The sequence below is a fragment of the Ricinus communis genome, chromosome 6, assembly GCF_019578655.1.
Source record: "Ricinus communis isolate WT05 ecotype wild-type chromosome 6, ASM1957865v1, whole genome shotgun sequence".
NCBI lineage: Eukaryota > Viridiplantae > Streptophyta > Magnoliopsida > Malpighiales > Euphorbiaceae > Ricinus > Ricinus communis.
The window spans coordinates 16,039,704-16,059,041 of record NC_063261.1 but is presented as its reverse complement, the minus strand read 5'-3'; the positions used below and the strand labels follow the sequence as shown (position 1 = coordinate 16,059,041).

At 34.3% G+C, this 19,338-nt stretch overlaps 1 protein-coding gene and 1 long non-coding RNA gene across 5 annotated transcripts; one reads left to right on the top strand and one right to left on the bottom strand.

Annotated features, from left to right (window-relative positions):
* Positions 1-2,571: 2,571 nt before the first annotated feature.
* On the bottom strand, positions 2,572-19,338 carry LOC8277534 (separase). 2 transcript variants are annotated; one of them, XM_015725270.2, is made up of 27 exons: positions 18,664-19,338; positions 17,717-17,894; positions 17,540-17,647; positions 16,444-16,578; positions 15,793-16,295; positions 14,937-15,039; positions 14,714-14,839; positions 13,717-14,001; positions 13,527-13,643; positions 13,171-13,392; positions 12,950-13,051; positions 12,682-12,810; positions 12,230-12,598; positions 12,018-12,107; positions 11,011-11,274; positions 10,782-10,905; positions 9,888-10,676; positions 9,299-9,536; positions 8,959-9,061; positions 7,564-7,761; positions 6,541-6,596; positions 6,232-6,461; positions 5,879-6,125; positions 5,124-5,526; positions 4,028-4,267; positions 3,736-3,823; positions 2,572-3,610 (listed from the first exon to the last, which is right to left on the bottom strand). In XM_015725270.2, the coding sequence occupies exons 1-27, from the start codon at positions 19,296-19,298 to the stop codon at positions 3,093-3,095; spliced, it is 6,600 nt and encodes a 2,199-aa protein (XP_015580756.1). In that variant the 5' UTR covers positions 19,299-19,338; the 3' UTR covers positions 2,572-3,092. The 2 variants fall into 2 exon arrangements, 1 of the variants encoding a protein (XP_015580756.1); XR_007216340.1 differs by lacking the exons at positions 2,572-3,610; positions 3,736-3,823 and adding an exon at positions 4,368-4,459 and having other exon boundaries at positions 4,234-4,267.
* LOC107262044 lies at positions 4,107-7,296 on the top strand. Of its 3 annotated transcripts, none has more exons than XR_007216343.1 (4): positions 4,107-4,245; positions 5,424-5,551; positions 5,636-6,544; positions 6,829-7,296. It is a non-coding gene; the product is annotated as an uncharacterized LOC107262044 (long non-coding RNA). The 3 variants fall into 3 exon arrangements; XR_007216342.1 differs by having other exon boundaries at positions 5,424-6,121; positions 6,229-6,544; XR_007216341.1 differs by having other exon boundaries at positions 5,424-6,544.

Genomic DNA, 19,338 nt, shown 5'->3' with positions numbered 1-19,338 from the left:
ACAACACTTCCATAGTTATCCTCTTAACTATCCTAAATAAAATTAATAATTTAAAAATAATTATCTTTAATTACATAATAACTAATTAAGTTTTTCTTATGAATCTTGTTGTTTCGGTCAAGTCTATAAAATTAGTAGTCAACGTGTCTTTATTCTGAACTTCAATAGCAACAGTTCAATTTAAACCCATTTATATATATTTAGCTCATATTCTTATGTTTTGCTATTAACATATGAAATTAGACAATAAAATTAAAGTAAAATAATAAACACATATTTCTACATATTATGTATATAAAACATACTAATAAATCACTAGAATATCTTCAATATAAATACATAATATGAACATATCAATAAAACTAAATGTAGTTAATAATTATTTAATAGAAATTCAAATAGTTTGATTTTTTAATATAAAATTATAAAACAAAAGAATAATAAAAAATAAATTTTTAAATGTTAAAAAGTAACTTATATAATTCGACAAAATACAAGTGCTAAGTAATTACCCGAGACTAAAATAAAAGTTCCAACACCTTAAGATGCACATCCAAACAAATGTACGAATTAAATTACATCTTTGTACAAGAGAAAACAAGGTATACTCCCCAATTCCTTGGGATTAAAAAAAAAAGAATGAAGATATTTATAGAAGAATGAATACTTGTGCCACAGGAGGACAAAAAACTTGCAACTTAACTTGTCCTTCCACTTTGCAGACTTCAAAGCCGCCGCCCCCCCCCCCCCTGCATACCATATAATGAAAGGAGCATATTAAAATGAATGTTCTTAAGTTTATAATTCCTAGATACATCACCTAGAACTATGCATGAAGTAGTGTTACCAATTATAAGCCGAGCATAATCCTTCATAGCCATTTGCCTTTCAACTGCTACTTGTCTCTAGTCATTAGCCATATTTCATCCTCTTCTTCAAATTCTTCTTCTAGCTTTTCTTCAAATCTTTCTTTTTCTTTTGGAGGTACAAACTCACTCTCTACTTCTTGGTCCTCTTTTACCTTTTTAACAGCTGATCTCAAGTTGTAGAAATTTTAAGTTGATAAATTACTTAATCTTGTTTTCCGACTAGGCATACCAAATCAAAATCAAAATTTCAGATTTAAAAATTTAAAACAAAATCTTAAAAGCAAGATAAAAATACATAAACAACCAACACACAAAAATAAAAGAAACTAAACTTGACAATTAATTAATATAATATTGACATAGTTTCCCGGCAACAATGTCAAAAATTTGATGTCTCAAACTTAGTACTGCAAATGTACGAACTGAATGATAGTGCGGGCAAGTTCACCATGAGGTTGATCTCACAAGGAACCAAGAGCATATACTATAAAAACCAACTATCACACAAAATATTAAAAATAAATCTAAACACTCTAAACCAATATTTTGAGTATAGTTTAAGGTTTATAAAAGAAATTAAATAAATTAGAAAGTAAATATGCAAATGGAATTATTAGTGAAAACTATATGATAAATAGTATTTAGTCTAGCCAATACTTGGTAATCTCTTTATTTTCCCTTAAGCCTAAATCTAATGAATGAGATGGTGATGTGCATTTTCCCTAAGTCACTCAAATTAGTGATACAACCTAGGTTTCTTATACCAACATAGATTAAGATGGTATTTCTAATTCATTTAACCTAAAAAATATTATTATTAAATTGATATGATGGCCAATTAACAATAATAAATGCAACTAATAAAGTTATAAAGGTAAAGAAATCATTCATTAAACTCATAAATAAATAAGGTTCGTGCACAGGTAAAAAAATAAACTAAACACTTATAAAAATTAATCTGACATATTTAATCCAATGTGCATTATAATTAAATAGAAAGACATAAAAACAATATAAAAAGTAAAGGCTCCTTCAAAATCTAGAATTCTTTAAGGTATGAAGATGATTAATCCTCACTCTCCATTTCTTGAAAAGTTTCTTAGATCTCCAAAAGAGTAGTGCAAAAACTAACTAAAAATGTTTGTAGAAAATGAACTGTAGAGAATTGGCAGAGAGAAGAATAATAGACAGATACATACTTCCTCTTATTAAATTGATCTCCACCACTTGTAGAAATTCCTTTTTCAAAGTCCTTTTGCAAGCACAACACTTCCATAGTTATCCTCTTAACTATCCTAAATAAAATTAATAATTTAAAAATAATTATCTTTAATTACATAATAACTAATTAAGTTTTTCTTATGAATCTTGTTGTTTCGGTCAAGTCTATAAAATTAGTAGTCAACGTGTCTTTATTCTGAACTTCAATAGCAACAGTTCAATTTAAACCCATTTATATATATTTAGCTCATATTCTTATGTTTTGCTATTAACATATGAAATTAGACAATAAAATTAAAGTAAAATAATAAACACATATTTCTACATATTATGTATATAAAACATACTAATAAATCACTAGAATATCTTCAATATAAATACATAATATGAACATATCAATAAAACTAAATGTAGTTAATAATTATTTAATAGAAATTCAAATAGTTTGATTTTTTAATATAAAATTATAAAACAAAAGAATAATAAAAAATAAATTTTTAAATGTTAAAAAGTAACTTATATAATTCGACAAAATACAAGTGCTAAGTAATTACCCGAGACTAAAATAAAAGTTCCAACACCTTAAGATGCACATCCAAACAAATGTACGAATTAAATTACATCTTTGTACAAGAGAAAACAAGGTATACTCCCCAATTCCTTGGGATTAAAAAAAAAAGAATGAAGATATTTATAGAAGAATGAATACTTGTGCCACAGGAGGACAAAAAACTTGCAACTTAACTTGTCCTTCCACTTTGCAGACTTCAAAGCCGCCGCCCCCCCCCCCCCCCCCCCCCCCCCCCCCCCCCCCCCTTAATTTCTGAGGAAAGTTAGAAGCGAATACAGAAAATTGAAACTATCAATGGATGTTAGCTGAATCTTCTGGCAAAGCTGTGCCATTGATGTTATAATTCTTGTGTTGGGTTAGATCTTGCAGTGATCTTAGCTTTAATCAAATCCTTGCCAATTTGGCAAAATACAAGGCAGTGAAGCCATATGCTATAAATCCTTCTTTCTTCTTATACCTGTAGGGACGCCATAACATACTGGAGATGCTCCAATCAGATAAGGGAGTCTGCAAGCTTCACGAGCTTGACTCATGAATGATCCAATCTTCGGTCTATGATTACAAGAATTCTTCAAGGCATCACCATCACAAGTTTCAGGTTCTTTCTTCTTTTGTACTCTCTTCTTGGTAGCAACTTTCCGATCCTTTAAGTTCATGGCCTCAAATTCTTCTGCTAGTAAATTGCATTGGATGCAATCTGAGGAAGCAATAGATCTTTCCTTTAACCAGGCATCAAGCATTACCTTCCCAAATCGATCGATATCCTTGTCCGTGACTTCCCAAAGATTTGCAACAATGACTGGTGAACCAGCTAGAAGATAGGATAATGGAGTACCGTGTGGAATATAACTTCCATTTAATGACAAGGCTCCGCTACTGCATCCCATCAGGAGAGTAGCAGCACAGTTTTCCAGTTTTTGAATCTCTTGCTGAGAAATGTATTGTGCACCTGTGACATAAGATACATAATGTTAAATGGACATCACTGCAAGCGACTTCATAATGCAAAATCGGAGCATACAGCAAAGGACAGAAAAAAAGTTGTGGTAATTTCGCATATTTTATCTCGCATACCGCTTCCATGACCAAAATATAAGAAGAGGTCGTGATTCTTTAAAGCTGAAGTCAGTTCTTCAGCAGTGGGAGCACATCCAGCTTTCCCCTGCATCAACATTTAATTAAGTATCATTCAAGAAACACATGGATTAAGTAATTTTGCATCATATACAACTACTATGAAATAACCTCCTCTATTTGAAAAGAGGAAGGGGAATACTCATTTCGGAACTACTCCTGAATTTACTTCACCAGCCTCCTATCATTCTTTTTCTTAACCATTATAATGGAAAAGAAAAAAGAAAATTACCTCCAAGTTTTGATCCCTAAACCAGTTCTCAAATTCAACTTGTGTGCTGCTTAGATCACCACTTGGATTTAACAAGTAAAATGCATCCAAGGGATCTATGAAAGGAAAGGCAGAAAATATTCTCCCAACTTGCTCTTGATTGTTGCAGCTTCTATCGAGCGTTGAGCAGATGCTAGCAACAGAAGGCATCCGATAGACCTCTTGGTTTCTAAGAACAGGTAAATTCTCCCATGGAAGCATCTGCATACAGTCATCAGTCTAGTCAGCTTATATGAAATAAATTTCATAGAAGGAAACTAATGGCAAATCTAATCCACTCCAAAAGGACATTGTAGATGACCTGTGTACGCATTTGGAAACCTTTAAATTCTTAGATTACCATGCCAACTAAAGGAATCGCACCATCTTGAAACAGTCAAATGAATTCTCTCACTGTGCAGAAGACAAATAATCAGTTCAAGCATGTCATTTCTCACTCACACAGATACCGCTCAGGTCAACATTCTAGTGACAGAAAAGGCATGCTAGGAATGATAAGAAGCAAGGGTTCAGTAGGATTGTTCTGAGGCACACTTGCTTGGTCTTTAGTTGATATATAAGATATTATAAAGCTTAATGTGGTACAAGTCGAGGTTAATATAAATAATCAACTCTTTGACTAACAATAAAATTCCTGTCTTGTCTAATTAATGTATTTCAATGATAAGAGAACAGCATCGATTTTCAGATAATTCCAGTTTTTTTCATGTTCCTATTCGACCACTGCAAGTATAATGTGGCTTCTCACCTTCAGGGTTTAGCAGAACTCGTCTTATTTATAAGATTATTCTAATTTGATTCTAGAGGTCAACAAGCTTGTTTTGAAAAGCTGAGAATCCGACTCCCAGATTTATTTTAGAGCTCACCAGCCAAACTGAGATTTTCCTTTCAAGCTAAACCAACCGAGACATTAACTAATCCTACCTCTATGGATGGCTAATCTTTAAAAACTACAAAGAGAATGCCAAATCAGGGAAACAAAATAATGAAAACAAATAGTTAAGATCAACGTCAGAATAAGATGAAGGGGAAGAGACAAAAGCCAAGAAAATCCCACCTGCACCTCAAAATCCAGCACCAAAATTAGGGGTTCTCTAGTTACAATGTCCACTTCAAGTTCATTCACAGCCTCGTGTATCAATTGGATAGCCAAGTTTGGCAATTTTTGAACTCCAAATTCTTTAGTCAATATCTTGCATGTTTCTTCATCAGAATATATAACTTTCCCAATGAAGCAACCCTTTTTCAGAAATAATATGTCATAAATACATGCTTCTGCATCTAACACGGACTTTCCTCCTCCAAGAATAACCTTGAGAAAACTTTCATTAACATCAACTTTACATTTGGATTTCAGATTTCGCATCAGCTTCTTCTGTACGGAGTCTAGGTGCTTGCTGTCGGACAATTCTCCAAGAAGCACACACCTCCAGGGACCCAACCACAGATCTTCCATTTTCCTGGATCATGAAGGCAAGACATCTAGTAAGTACTAAGCAAATAAGTTCTAATATCCCAGAGATGCATATGATGGATTGAGATCCCACTATTAGCATTCTCCTTCAACAGGCATTAACTGAAGCTCAGGAATAAATATTGTTTTCTATCTCCACCAGAGCTTAGGTAAAATAATACATGCAGACACTGAAACTGAAGATGAATGACAAGGTTTTGAAACTATTTTCTCCATCGTATGTCATTATACAAGTGCCCATGTATGTAATACAAAAAAAAAGAACATACAAATACAATTCAAAGAACTTGGTAAATTATTTAAGGTTGAATTGAGTTGTATTGAATCGAGACAAATACCTCAGCAGTTTACCAAGTTGAAAATCCAGCTTCTTTCTCCTCATCCACCATAAAGTTCTATTCTCTTTGGTGTCCTCCAGAGGAAAGATTGATGAAGATAAGTAATTCTCCTCCAATATAAGTTTAAATGCAGGAGAAACTTCATCAATGACAGTGAAACCCCAGGGACAGTGCCAATGTTTATCCAAGTCATTGCTTTCTGGAAATTCTTCAGAGCCAGGATTTGGTGCATCATCATCTGAGGTTTCTGACAATTTTTTGCAAATTATTGAGTATTCAGTAAGTTATGCATACAATTACTAAGTGGCCATGTGACAAACTGTAACTCTCTGTTTATATTTTATGTTAAGTACCTTCTGAAATCAAATCCACTGGCAGAAGCATCATAATAGGATGGCTCTTAGAATTCAAGCGTGACAACAGCATCCATGCACAAACACGTGAAGGATACATGAGTAATTCTTGTAATAAAGTTGCATAAGGATCTCCAATCAAACTTATGCAAACAACCATTGTGGAAGGAAGGCTTGAGAAAAAATCTGTCACAAAATGTTCCATATCTTGAAGAGACTTGGGAGCAAGACTGCAGCACAGCATAAAAGAAGAAAATCAGAACGCATTTTGAACCATGGAAAGCCTCAGTATAATGTGACAGCTAAAACCTTGGTAAGTTACATGTTTCTGCTCCTTTGCATGTTGCACCAGTCACTTGTGAACCCTGAAAGCAGAATTATCAAATGAAACTATGAAATAAAATCTACTCTTAGTACCTTTGCACTATCAAGATATAATCATTTTTGTAACACAAACTAATAAAGAAAATAAATAATGAAGTGAAAGAATATGCTTTGCAAGAGTAAATGAATTGGCACTTCACACCTCTAAATCATTGAATAAATAAAACCCAGAAAAAGAAGGAAATAGTATCTGATATGCTGTATTTGTATCAGAGCAACTATGTTTTTGACACATTCACGTCTAATCGAGAAACATGGCCAGAAGGTTCAAGAAGCAAAGTCCAAAGGACAGCTCTTCAGACAAATTAGCCAGAAAACTCATGAGAAGAAGAAAATCTAAAATCTCGAGCAAGCAGATGATGTGTGCATGTCCGAAATTCCCTCAACAGTAATCCTAATTCTCTTCCCACCTGCAATCTTAGAGTGTTATTTGTCCTGTTAATTCTTTTGGTGCAGACCGCAAATCTTTAAGGAATTATTTTCCCCTAGCCAGTGTCTCTACGTGATTTTTCCTTCCATTATCCCCTCTCCTATACATAAGTAAAATAGCCCTTCAACAATTCCTTAACTCTGCTCCCATTTTCCTCCCTCTCCCAAACATAAGCATAAATTGTATTAACTTCTCCAATCCTTGTGACAGTACAATCTTCTTTAAGCAGCAAAATATTTATTCAATTTTTTGACTTCAAACTCAAAAGAAGCAAATATTAGTTAATTATTTTACACAAGCGAGCTATCCCAACTCTTATTGGATACTCTTAGAGTCAAACAGGATGGAGGAAGCAATGATAAATGAAATTGATTACCGCATAAAGTCATAAAGAAATATGACATCTATGCCAAGATGTTAAAGTGTCAGTCACCCAAAAACATCTATCAAGAAGCTCTTGTTTATGAAATAGAGCAATTTCTACTATATATGAGAACCAAATATGGATTAAAATATACCTGATCATCTTCAAGATGTTCAGCTTTATGTTTCTGGGTGATACTTGAAAAGAACTGGCAAGTATGATGAGTACCAAGTGAAGCTTGATGAAAATATGACGCCCAATGACCTTCAGAGAGCACTTTGCAATAAGATGGCAAAGAAAAATGCTCACTTGATGAAGAAAGAGTAAAAATACCAGAAAGCAATCTGGAAACCTGTTAATCAATTTAAAGGAATATTTATCAATCATTTTCAAACAATATAGAAGGAAAAGCAAGCAATTCAAAGGTATAAGCAATGGCAAAAGATAAAATTAAATTCAAAATTCAAAATCCACAATCACATATGATCAAATTTATAAGCAATTAGATCTACTTTTTGAGACCTTGAACTCCAAAGAATTACTAGTCTAGATCCTCATAAATCTTAAGCTTTTATTTCCTTGAGAATTTAAAGTGCATTATTCTTTATTGTTTAAGAACTTACATTCACACTTCTAAAATAAGAATTTTGTTATTCTTATTATATTTGAAAATAGATATTTATCAAGTTGAACTTTTGAGAGTTTAGGAATAGGCTAAAAATTAACAAAATTTTCTACAAAGCTGCAAGACTTTAATGTAAAGTCTCATCTCTCCTAATTTCATATTCTTATGGAGTTTTTTAGCATCTTTATTTGTATAAATAACGGCAGAAACTTTGAATCCTCCAGAATTTTAAATAGCAAAGATGCATAATAGATTCCAGTAGGTCCTACAGTCAAATATACTCTTGTTCATTATATCAAACATCGGGCTGCATTGATGATATTTATTCATCTATCAGATTCTGTTTGGTTAGTTTGGTCGACGCTTTTAGCATTCTTCAAGATTCTAAGATTTGATTCAGGGTCTGTGACCTGGGAAAACCATTATGATTACGAACCAATCCTTTTAAGAAGATGATCTGTAACCTTCTCACATCATGCTATTTGATCTATTGGCCAGTGCTTGAGGACATAATATTGTTGACATAAACTACCAGTCCAAGGAAAAGAATTTCAATTAGAGTTGATGCAGGTTTCTTACTAACTTCATTGGAGTTCCACATAGAGTGTTCTTAGAATACCTATCAGAAATCAAGCTATGGAGTGAATAGCAAATAACAGTGAGCCTACACAAAAACTCAGTTCACATTAAATGTTCAGGCATGTGTGAAGTCGTCAACAGGCCATTACAAAGAATTTGAAATTGTGGATATTGTAGAAGAGAAAAAAATTAAAAGTAATAAGAAAAGAAATAGCAGGGAAAGATGTTAAACCAATAAAAGTTGCCACCAGAATTTAAAATATATGATTTATATAAAGGCACCAAAAATGAAAATAAAGAATAGCGAGACTAAATTGTGCCAAAGGAAAGCAGCAGAAGTGTGACCTTCTGAAAAAGTTTAGGAACTTCGCGGCATAGTACAAAGGCTAGCATCAACCAGGAAGCTACTTTCTGTAATTTAACATGGGATAGATCACAGCAGATGGTCCTGTTGCAGAAGAAGTGATGACAAAGGGCTAGTCAATTAAAAAAAACAACTATTTCTATAAAGACTAGAAATAGATAAGGATACCTAGATATATGTATATTACCTTACATGCAAACCTAGATGCAAAACAAGGTAACTTAGATATGCATATTCTAGGGAAGCCTTGTAGTCATTGGCAAACATGCAGACAACTATAAATAGACTTAATAGGCATGCCTGCATGACTAATATAAATACCTGTTGTCTTTGGAATGGTAACTCTTCAAAGAGAACCAGCATATGTCGAACAGTAAAGCTGCCCGTTCAACAGCAAATACATCCCCAGAGTACTCTGTCCCAACCAAATCAAGCAAAAAAGTGTGTGAAACAGCAGAATAAGATTGAGTGAATGGGTTCCGGCTGACTAGAACAGAGGCACTTTGCAGAATAATTTCATGTGCTTCATGGATTTCGCCATGAATTTGGAGGCATTTTCCTGAAATGAGACCAATAAGCTATTGTAAAGCAAAAAAATGGCAGAGAATAATTTGCAAATACCCACACAAAGCAATTACCAAATTGTATGCTCATATATACCCCTTTTCTTCCAGAATGGATATTAATCTTTTCTTTTTTCTGCTAGCCCTAATTGTTTATGCTGTTTAGTATACCATATGCAGCTCATAAGAAAGGACCTGACTGACAAGTAAAATAGGAAGAAAACCCAAACTTAAGTAGCATACTACCGCATGAATTACTCATTGCCACCTAACTAACTTAACCAAAAAGAACAATAGGACGAAGTGTTTCATGAACTAATATTTATAGTATGCAATAGAAGCCATACCTCTGCTACTTAGTATCCTGAGGGAGAGCCGCCTTCGAACAAGCTCCCATTTCATATTTATGAAATTCATCAGTAGTCCAGACTCTTTAACTTCCATAGCAAGACAAAACCAGCATTTCAATTTGTTGCAAATGCATACAACCTCACATCCAAAATCCACCGTGCTGCTTCTCGTTTCTAACAATAACTTCCTTTGGCTGTTAGCATCATTCAAATCACATGCACTATAGTCATTCGGATGTTTGAAAAGGCCATGTTGCTCCTCTTCTGAACTGTTCACATTTTGGTTTTGAGAAGAGCGATATCTAGAACGAGTTAGTCTCGTATTACACTCAGTCATAGATGATTGCTCTTTTAATGAAGATTTCGCACTAGGCTTAGTCTGTCTATTCTTTCTGCCTTTCATCTTTGCATTAGGCCCTGATCTTGTGGAAACAAAATCCATCATATCTGGCCGACTTGTGTCAGAACAAGCACATTTGTTTGTTGTTCCATCATCAACTTTTTCAGGAAAACTAGTAGAATTCTTCCATTCAGAAAGATTCAATTTGTCAAGGGATGATTTATACAAACTTTCAGCATGAGATAACCTCTCCAATGAAACATTTCTTGCGGCATCAAAAATACAATTTCGGGATAAATCAGCAAGTTGCTGATCAACAGTGACTTCCAGTATCAATCTGCATTTTAAGCAAGAAAAAGCAGAGCTCCTACTCTCCAAATTCTGTTTGGCACTTTGAAGTTCCTTTTGTGAGAGATCCCAAGACCTTTTCTTACGATATACTTTTCCTACATATCAATAAGAATAAACTAATCATCATAAAACTTCTAAATGTGTATTAAAAAAGTTATGATCATTGATACCAGAAAACAGGACCTAAGTTGAGTCAATACCTAAAACAGAAGAGAAGGCAACTACAAACAGTGGCAAGCTTTGTTGGCAGGAGATGTCTTTTCCCCACAACAAAAAAGTTTCAGCCTCGCCTCCATTTCCAACTATTTCATGAACAGTTCCAACCTGAATTTGCATGAATGATCCAAAATACATTTCATAAGCTTAATAGAACAGAAGATATGAATGAAATTCCCAGATCAGAAGCTTACAAGTCAAAGATTACAAAACCTGCAGAGTGCTTTCAAGATAACACTGAAGTATTTTCCATGGACTAAGATAATAGACTTCCTCATCCGATGATTTACCATCAGAGTACCACAATTTACAAGCAATTGATTTGTTCACTCGTAGATTGCGAATAGCATAGGTAAGCTTTTGAGAATGATCCCCAACTTCAATGTGCTTTTCAGTTTGCTGCTCAACAGAGTATGTAAATTTCTCTTGGAAGAGTTTAGTACGCAACCGATGGGCTTCTTTTGCATAAGAAAGAGCCTGTAAAGAAGGAAAAATTAAATGGAAATCCAAAGTGACATAGCAAGCAGGAAGACACAAACATACATCGAGCTGAAGCTAAAGGAATTTTCCATGCATGTTATCCAGAATAAAATTCATACATCAAATAACAAAGGGAAAAAGAATAGATATAAGAATGCATATATTTACCTAAGTGAAGTTGGTGACAGTCAGCAACAGATGGAAACAAGATTTTATATAAACAGGTTTAGCTGCATGTCATATTGACATCCAGATCCATCAAAGTTCAGAACAAAACTTTACTGGATTCAAGGGAAGGGACAACAATGGCCAGAATTACACTGAAAAAGCAATTGTTTCCAAGCATCATATGAAGAATATGGCCATAAACAGGCTGGAAACATTGAAATAGGTTTACGACATAATTGAAATTGCGGGTTGGTTCTGTCGCTCTTTCAGGTGAGTCTAGCCAATGTAGAAAAATGAATAGTTATAAAATAGGAGCAAATATTAATTCATAGACAATATTTTTCTATGACATTGCAAACATTCTACCAGATTTATCAGGAAAACTAACCTAACAATATGTTTAATTGTAATTATACGCAAACTAGCTTAGTAATGAGAGAATAGCATGTGAACTTATATTTGTTCAGAAAAAGGAACGTACCACAAATTATCCAAATACAGAGAATATTATCTTTGTAGATCAAATCATCATATCCAACTATCAAATATGAAAATAAATAAGTGCATCGTACCTCAAATATGTGTCCACTTGCAATGAGTTTTTCACACAAATCGTAGTAGAGGCATCCAGCAAAGAAAATAGAACAACTGGTCACAGGAGCCTATACAAGATTTAAATAAAATAAAAGCAAAAAAGATGAATGGATGAGTTAATATAAAATATGAGATAAAGAAACTACTGAAAAAACCATGGTATGCTCCTAAAAGGATTCAAGGATCTTACCCTTGAAACGAGTTCCAAAGCAGCCTGTTTAACATCATCAACTGTGATATCTGACTGAAAAGGAGTCTCATGATCACCAGAGCTGCACGGTACACTTGTAAATAAATATGAGAAGTTTTGTTGAAACCCAACTAATAAAGGTGGAGACGCCTTTAGACAATGAATCCAAAAACCAGTAGACTTGAATTGTTCGCCATAATCCCTTGATAAGTTCATCAGCAACTCATCATATACAGGTGAAATGCAGAGGGCATGACTAAGCCTTCTACTCTCCCACAAGATTGACAAGAACTTCTCCAATGGTACATTTTTTAGTTCCAATATTCTAATCATCAGTTTATATACATTGTAGTGAAATTCCATGGAACCCTGTAGAGAGAAAGTAATGAAGAAAAGCTGAAAGAGATATCAGAAATGATAACCACAATCAAATAATGAGATCATAAAGATACCTTTGCTGCTAGTAAATCTACTATATTATACAGCAGTATCAATCCACTGCCAGATAATAAATTGCCATCATCTGATATTGGAATACTCAACCATATACTTATAGCAGCTTGGACATCTTGAAGGACTTGCTGCTTGCAGAGAGAAACAAGAGAACATTTAGGATTTATTGTCAGCTTCATATTCATTCTCACACAACTTATTAACTAAACAAATAAGATTTTAAGTATTAAATAGTAAATTACAAGACTAGCCTTATATCATCAACACCTTTGAATTTGGCTCAGCTTCCTGGATACACAAACCACGTAAGCAATGTGCCATGGCTAATTGAAGAGAAGTTGGAATTCCACCACCATGTTTTCCAGCATTCTGTTCAAGTAGCCATCTCAAGTAAGTCACATACCCAACTCTGTATGAACAAGGCATTTCTACCAAATATTTAATGAGAAGCAAAAGGTGGGATAAAAAAACATGCAGGACTAACTCACAATTACAGATATTGCATCTGTCAGACATTGTATACAGTCCCTCAAACCGTTAAAACCAAAGGCCCTCAATGCTCGTCCCTTTCTTAGTAAAAGTCTTGATCTCTCTAAACAACTATCTTGCATGACATACACGTCTTGCAAGAGAATATCTATTATTTCAAGTTGCATTCTCTGGCACAATTCTGGGTACATAATGTCCATCTCTTCATATGCATTAAGCTCCTAAAAAAATTTCAAATGAAAAGGTTGAAAAGAAAAGGTAGAGCAAAGCCAAAATCACAAGTATAGAGGAAGAGAGCATAATATAAAGAAAATATACAAATCCATACAAACTAATGCATCAAAAAGAGCCAGACCTGCTGTAAGATTTTGCCAATTGTCCTCTTCGACAATTTCTTTGAAGATGACAACAAATGATATAAGGTTGAAGCTTCATCATCCACATCCAAGTTCTTAATTCGTTTGCATTCTATCTGAAAATTAAATAATCAGACTGCCAAAGCAAGAAATAAATATTGGAGACTGTTAAAGCTGTTCAAGTGCTACCTTCACCCATTGCTTCACCAAAGGCATAGGACCTGGCAGACTTCTAAATAAATCTTCAGCAACAGACCAATTTTCAAGACCATTTACAATTATCTTCTTTAGTTTAAGACTGCCACACTGATAGACAATGTCCAAAAGAAAAGCAGTTCGTGTACATGCCTCTGTAATGAAATCAGAAATAACATCTTCTGAAAGATCACCATTGGATTTGTTCATATACATTTGACAGAAAAGAACAGCACAAGTCCAGGATGCTCTGCAAGATAACTTTAATGCCTTTGAAGCCTGAGAAAAAAAGGAAACAAAATGAAGGCTTTGAATGGAAAAGCATTAAAATACAAGACTGCATATTTATCAAATTGAGGCCAGATGAGAAATTAATATACATGTGCTTGTATAAATTAAAACACGGTCCCTATCCCTCCATCGATCTAAATGATCACCGTCTAACCTCTTGAATAATCTATGTCAGTGCATCAGTCCATCAACTCCAGATTTTCATCTTCATTAAATTAATCACTCATAAACGCTATGTATTATCTATTCAACACTTCCAAACACTTGAATCAACTCATTCGAGGCATTACTCCCTTTTCAAGGAATGGAGTAAACAAGATATCCAGGGAGAATTTTAGCTGCACTTCCCAATTAATTCAATCAAACTCCAGTAGGACTTATAGATGGGATCCTCCATTTTCATCAGTATAACCAGCAGTAAAGTAGGACGACCAAAACAAATTCTAAAAATTGCAATAGGAGCACAGTAACTCCACTTTTTATAGCACCCACGCATTGCCTTCAGAAATATCTTTCAGGCTTGGAATAAACACAACATCAAACAGTACATCGGCAACATGTGAAAGCTAATATGATCACATTTTCCATTTTAAATGCTTTTCTTGACAAATAAAATCATGACCTAAGAAAAAGAATTATTCATGAAACAGAAAGAAATTGCATTAATATCATATATCATTTTTTTCTTTTAAAACAGTACCTCATTTACTTGCTTATTCCTGTATAAATGTATGCCAAGATTGTAAAGAGAGGAAAATAAGTACTTCAGCCCCTGGGGTTGAATCCATTTACTGTCAAGGATGTGCTTCATTACATGCACACTCTTCTGAAATAAGAAGTGCAAACCAGTTAGCCATAATCAAAGTACATCTCTCAAGCGACGAAACTTTGAATTCTTCAATATCAAAGAAAATAATGGCAACCTGCAATTTTAGCTTGGTCCTGATGGAGATAGTAAAGGCAGCTACAGCAACACTAAGTATAATGTTTTCATCAAACTCATCCCCCTCTCCTTCAGATGCTGTACTGCAAACTTATACAGGAAATGTGAGGGAATGCTCACTGACATTTATTGTCTGATGATTTGCATCTAATCAAGTGCTAGTATCAAACATAAGTAGGGTTGACAACAAACTAATTTCATAGCTTGATTATTACAGTTCAGAATTTCACTTTCTGGTACTGAAATGTCAAAGTATAATATCTTAAAAAGAGGGAAAAAAAAAGTGATTTAAAAAAAAAATACATATCTTAAAAGTCAGATACTTGAGCAGTGAATGTAATTCTATATCTTACTTAATATGTCTCTTCATGCAACTCTAATACATGCCATGTCTCAAGGACTCAATTGTATGAACAGGGATAAGAAACACCACTCCAATCCAGAAAAAAAAAACTAAAACTAATTTAAACATAATGGACAGTACCTTCTTTTATGCCATTAAGGGTCAGTTTGGCAACATTGTGGGACATCCTGCTTTTGAGAATTTGAATTTTTATTTTTTTAGTTTTACTGTTTCTGCTTTTTGAAACCTGCTTTTAGAGCAAGCATGGTTTACTCTGCTTACAGAAGTTGGATTCCAAAAGGCAGCTACAGAAAATAAAATAAAATAAAATAACCAAAAGTAGCTAGGAAGAAGCAATGCCAAACTGGCTCTAAATAGCCAAATAAAGGTCAAATCAAATTTCGTAATATTAGAACTACTTGCTGGATAAGCAGCCAAAGTTCTATAGGCGACAGGGAAAGAACAAAGGCATCAAGTGCTATAGTCTGTTTACCTTTGAAAAAGTAGGAAGATATCAAAAAATTTATCAAATGCTTCTTGGATGCTGAACAGTATAGTAGAAATAGAAGCAACACCATTTTCAGTAACAATTTGTTTTTTCTCTGAGTTTACTAGTGCAGCAAGTGGCTGACACAAGAACTTCAAAGCACTTAAGTAGCTCAGCAGATAAACCTTTCTATTCTTCTGTTTGCAAGCTAACGAGATTCCATAATGAGAATCTGACTCTGAATATAATAGACTATCAGAATCCTTGTACTCAACCCCACATGACACACAGTTCTCCTCGCATCCAACATAAAAGAAACTTTGCAGTGAACCAAGCAGGGGTGCGAAATCTGAAAGCCTAGCTCCATGAGTAAGCAAACTATTGAATGCAGGCTCATCCTTTGAGCTTTTGGAGGATGTAGCATCATCGACTCTGGAATTAACAACACTATCAGTAATGGTCAATCCAATAGCATATAGCCTCAAAATCTTATCCATTGGTTCCCTAGCCTGCAAAAGCAATTAATTGAAACAAAGATAGTTATAGGTGTCTTCATCCAGATAACTATATAGTTATAGGTGTCTTCATCCAGATAACTATATAACTGTAAGAAAATAAAGACGGAAAGTACAAAAGCAAATGAGCTAAACATGATACCTGACAAAAAACATCAGCTATGTTATTTAGATGTGCTTCGACAGTACTGCAGAAATTTGTACTTGCAGTTCGACATTTATCAGCACAATAAGAGACAAGTTGAACAAATTCTATTTCCAAATTTTGGTCTTCAACCTGCCAAAGAAAGTTTGTCAATATTACCGAGGAGATGATTTGTTTCCAGGTTGAATCATGAAAGCATTGCAGAAAAGATCTAAAGCAAAAAAAGCTTGTCAATAATCTCAAAAAGGCATTGCACTGCATAAAAAGTCTAACGCAATAAGTTCTTTGCGATATATATATTTCAACTAGGAAAAACTCTCAAAAATGTCAATCAGGTCAGGATTTTGAGATTAATTCTAGATTCATCAAGGAGAAACATGATTTAACAGTCATCTAAAATTATTTTATGAGCAAAAGTAGCTAGAAATAGAAAACAAGGAACTGAAATAAAAACTTGGTGCCTTTCATGTTCTCTTCCTCTCATAAAAAAATATGGAGCCGTTCAAGTCAAACAATATTCTTGGCTATGGGTGTATATTCATTCATTAACTACACCTCTTTGACAATAACTACTCATCCTTACTAAGAGGGACATAAAATGGAAGGGGAGTAAAGTGGCAGCACTTACATGTAATGGGGGAGGGGACACAAAGTTTCCTCCATTCTTCCATATTGATATTTCACACTTATCCTAGGTCCAAACAGTGTATATTTAAAGAACAACTTTTATAATGGGAAATCATTTATAAGTGAAGGGGACAAACAGGGAATAAGAATTTTTTGAGTTGCATTCTCCAACTCACAGAGTTACAAGTCTTGGTTTGTAGAAAGCTAAAAAAATAAAAATTCTAGCGTCTCACAGTGAATCAATTTGCACCACAGCTAGAACGGGACTCTGCATAGTAAACAATCACTTTTCAATTTTCATGCACATGCACTCTCTTAACGTGTTATTAAACAGTAAAATCATTCTGTGAAAAAAGTGTGGTAACTGGAAATCATAATAGAGCCAATGCTTTAGCAAACAACCAGAAGGAACCAGAAGTGTAAATTTAGGGAGGGTCTTCCCTGATAAAAGGATCTGCTGATTTACCTTGCACCTACTGGCCAGGGAGTCCAAAATGCTTTTCAAAATGTCAATTACAAATTGAGGTATGTCATACTGATGCAAGAATAGGGAGGAACAGATCCGGCGAGCAAACTGGAGAAAAAGTACTAATTAGAAAGATCCCCTGCCATTTAATTGGAAAAAACAAAATCTAGAAAATACCTTGTAAATTTGATCTTTCAAGGATGACTTTATATACTCGTCAACTGCTGTCACACAGAAAGAATGCACTATGCCCCCATCAAAATTTGATAGCTCCCCAACCAAAAATAAAGTGCATTTTCCCAAGTACGTAACAAGCACTCTATGTAGCTTCTCATGTGTATTGGCATCCAACTCTCTAAAATATTCATTTGTAGGTATACGCTGTCAGTAATCTAAATATTGATGTCCAAACTACTGTCTAAATGTTCCGATAGAGTACAGATAAATGGTGAAAACATGCATCTAATTTAAAAAGCGTCCAGTGAGATGTAACTTAAAGCTATCAATGCTTAGGGTGCAAACTGACAAAGCATGACAAGTAATTTAAAAATTAAAAAAAAAGAATTGCTTCATAAACAACAGAACTTCTACAAATTGATTAACAAATATCAGTGAAAGCACTGGCCCTCTGTTTAGTGAAGGGAAAAGTATAATATGGCCCAAAAACAAGTAACAAAGTTTTTAGTCTTTGTTCTTGCTGCCATTGAAAAAAAAAATAAAGCAATGCCGCAAACATTTTCTGAAGCCATTTGTAATAGAACTTAGCTTTTTATGATACACTTAACTTTAGCAAAAATACCGTCTCACAATTGTAAAGCTCTAACTCTACCAAATCTCAAAGGGTTTTTCCCTTGCTGCCTTTCATTTTCCCTTAAAATAAATACATCGTAAAGAATCCAAAAGAAAAATTCAAATATTTAAAACTTATGTGTATTTCAATAGTTATTATTTCTATCCTTTTCAGCTGTAAATTATTTTAATAAAAAAATTAAGTACCTAAACAACCCATTGCTTTTTTTGTTTCACAACTCCCATCAATAAACGCACATAAAATCACATTGCGTTATTTACTACTTATTTCCAATATCTAACAATGATAGAATGCATAAACTAATTCCACATACCTGAACCACGGCCTAACCTCATCAACCAACCCAATAACCCTCCTATAATCCTCACAATCCTTGCTCTGCTCCAAAGCCACACACTTCACAATGCACACCACGACCTCAATGACCAGCTTGGCAAGCTCCGAATCCACATTCTCCTTCACCGCAAGGACCGGCAGAAACTTATCCTTCTCCTTCTTCTTTTTCTTTATCACATCCAAGCCCTTAATCTTCTGCAAAACTCTAAACCCCTCATTTTCCGCTTCCTTGTAAAGCCGTAATTGCTCCAAACAGTAAACCAACCTCAGCCTCTGTATACTTACAGTGTACGACTTACATGACAGCTGTGAGGCTACTAATTCTAAACAATCTAAGCACAATCTGTAGGTATCAAGCAGTCCAGAAACAATCTCTTTTGGGATGTCCTTAGATTTAGAGAGATCAGAAAGGCGTTTTGGTATGATTGAAAGTGAGCGATTGAGGAAGGGAAGGAACTGTTTGGCTAGAGACCGAGTTAGGGTTTGAGATTTATCGGAATTTTTGAAATCGTCGAAGGGGATTAGGTAATTTGAGAAGTCAGAATAGATATGAGTTGAAGTGGAGGATTCTAGTTTTGAGATTAGGTCTGAGTCTTCTGTTAGAGAAGCCATTATTAGTGAATGAGAGTAAGAAATGAACAAAGGAGAACGT

Coding starts and splice junctions, on each gene's coding strand:
- LOC8277534 (XM_015725270.2), bottom strand. CDS start 19,298: ATGGCTTCTCTAACAGAAGACTCAGACCTAATCTCAAAACTAGAATCC. Junction 17,895..18,663: donor GAGGTTAGGCCGTGGTTCAG/GTATGTGGAATT, acceptor TGAATATTTTAG/AGAGTTGGATGCCAATACAC. Junction 6,597..7,563: donor AACATCTTGAAGATGATCAG/GTATATTTTAAT, acceptor TTCTGCTTTCAG/GGTTCACAAGTGACTGGTGC.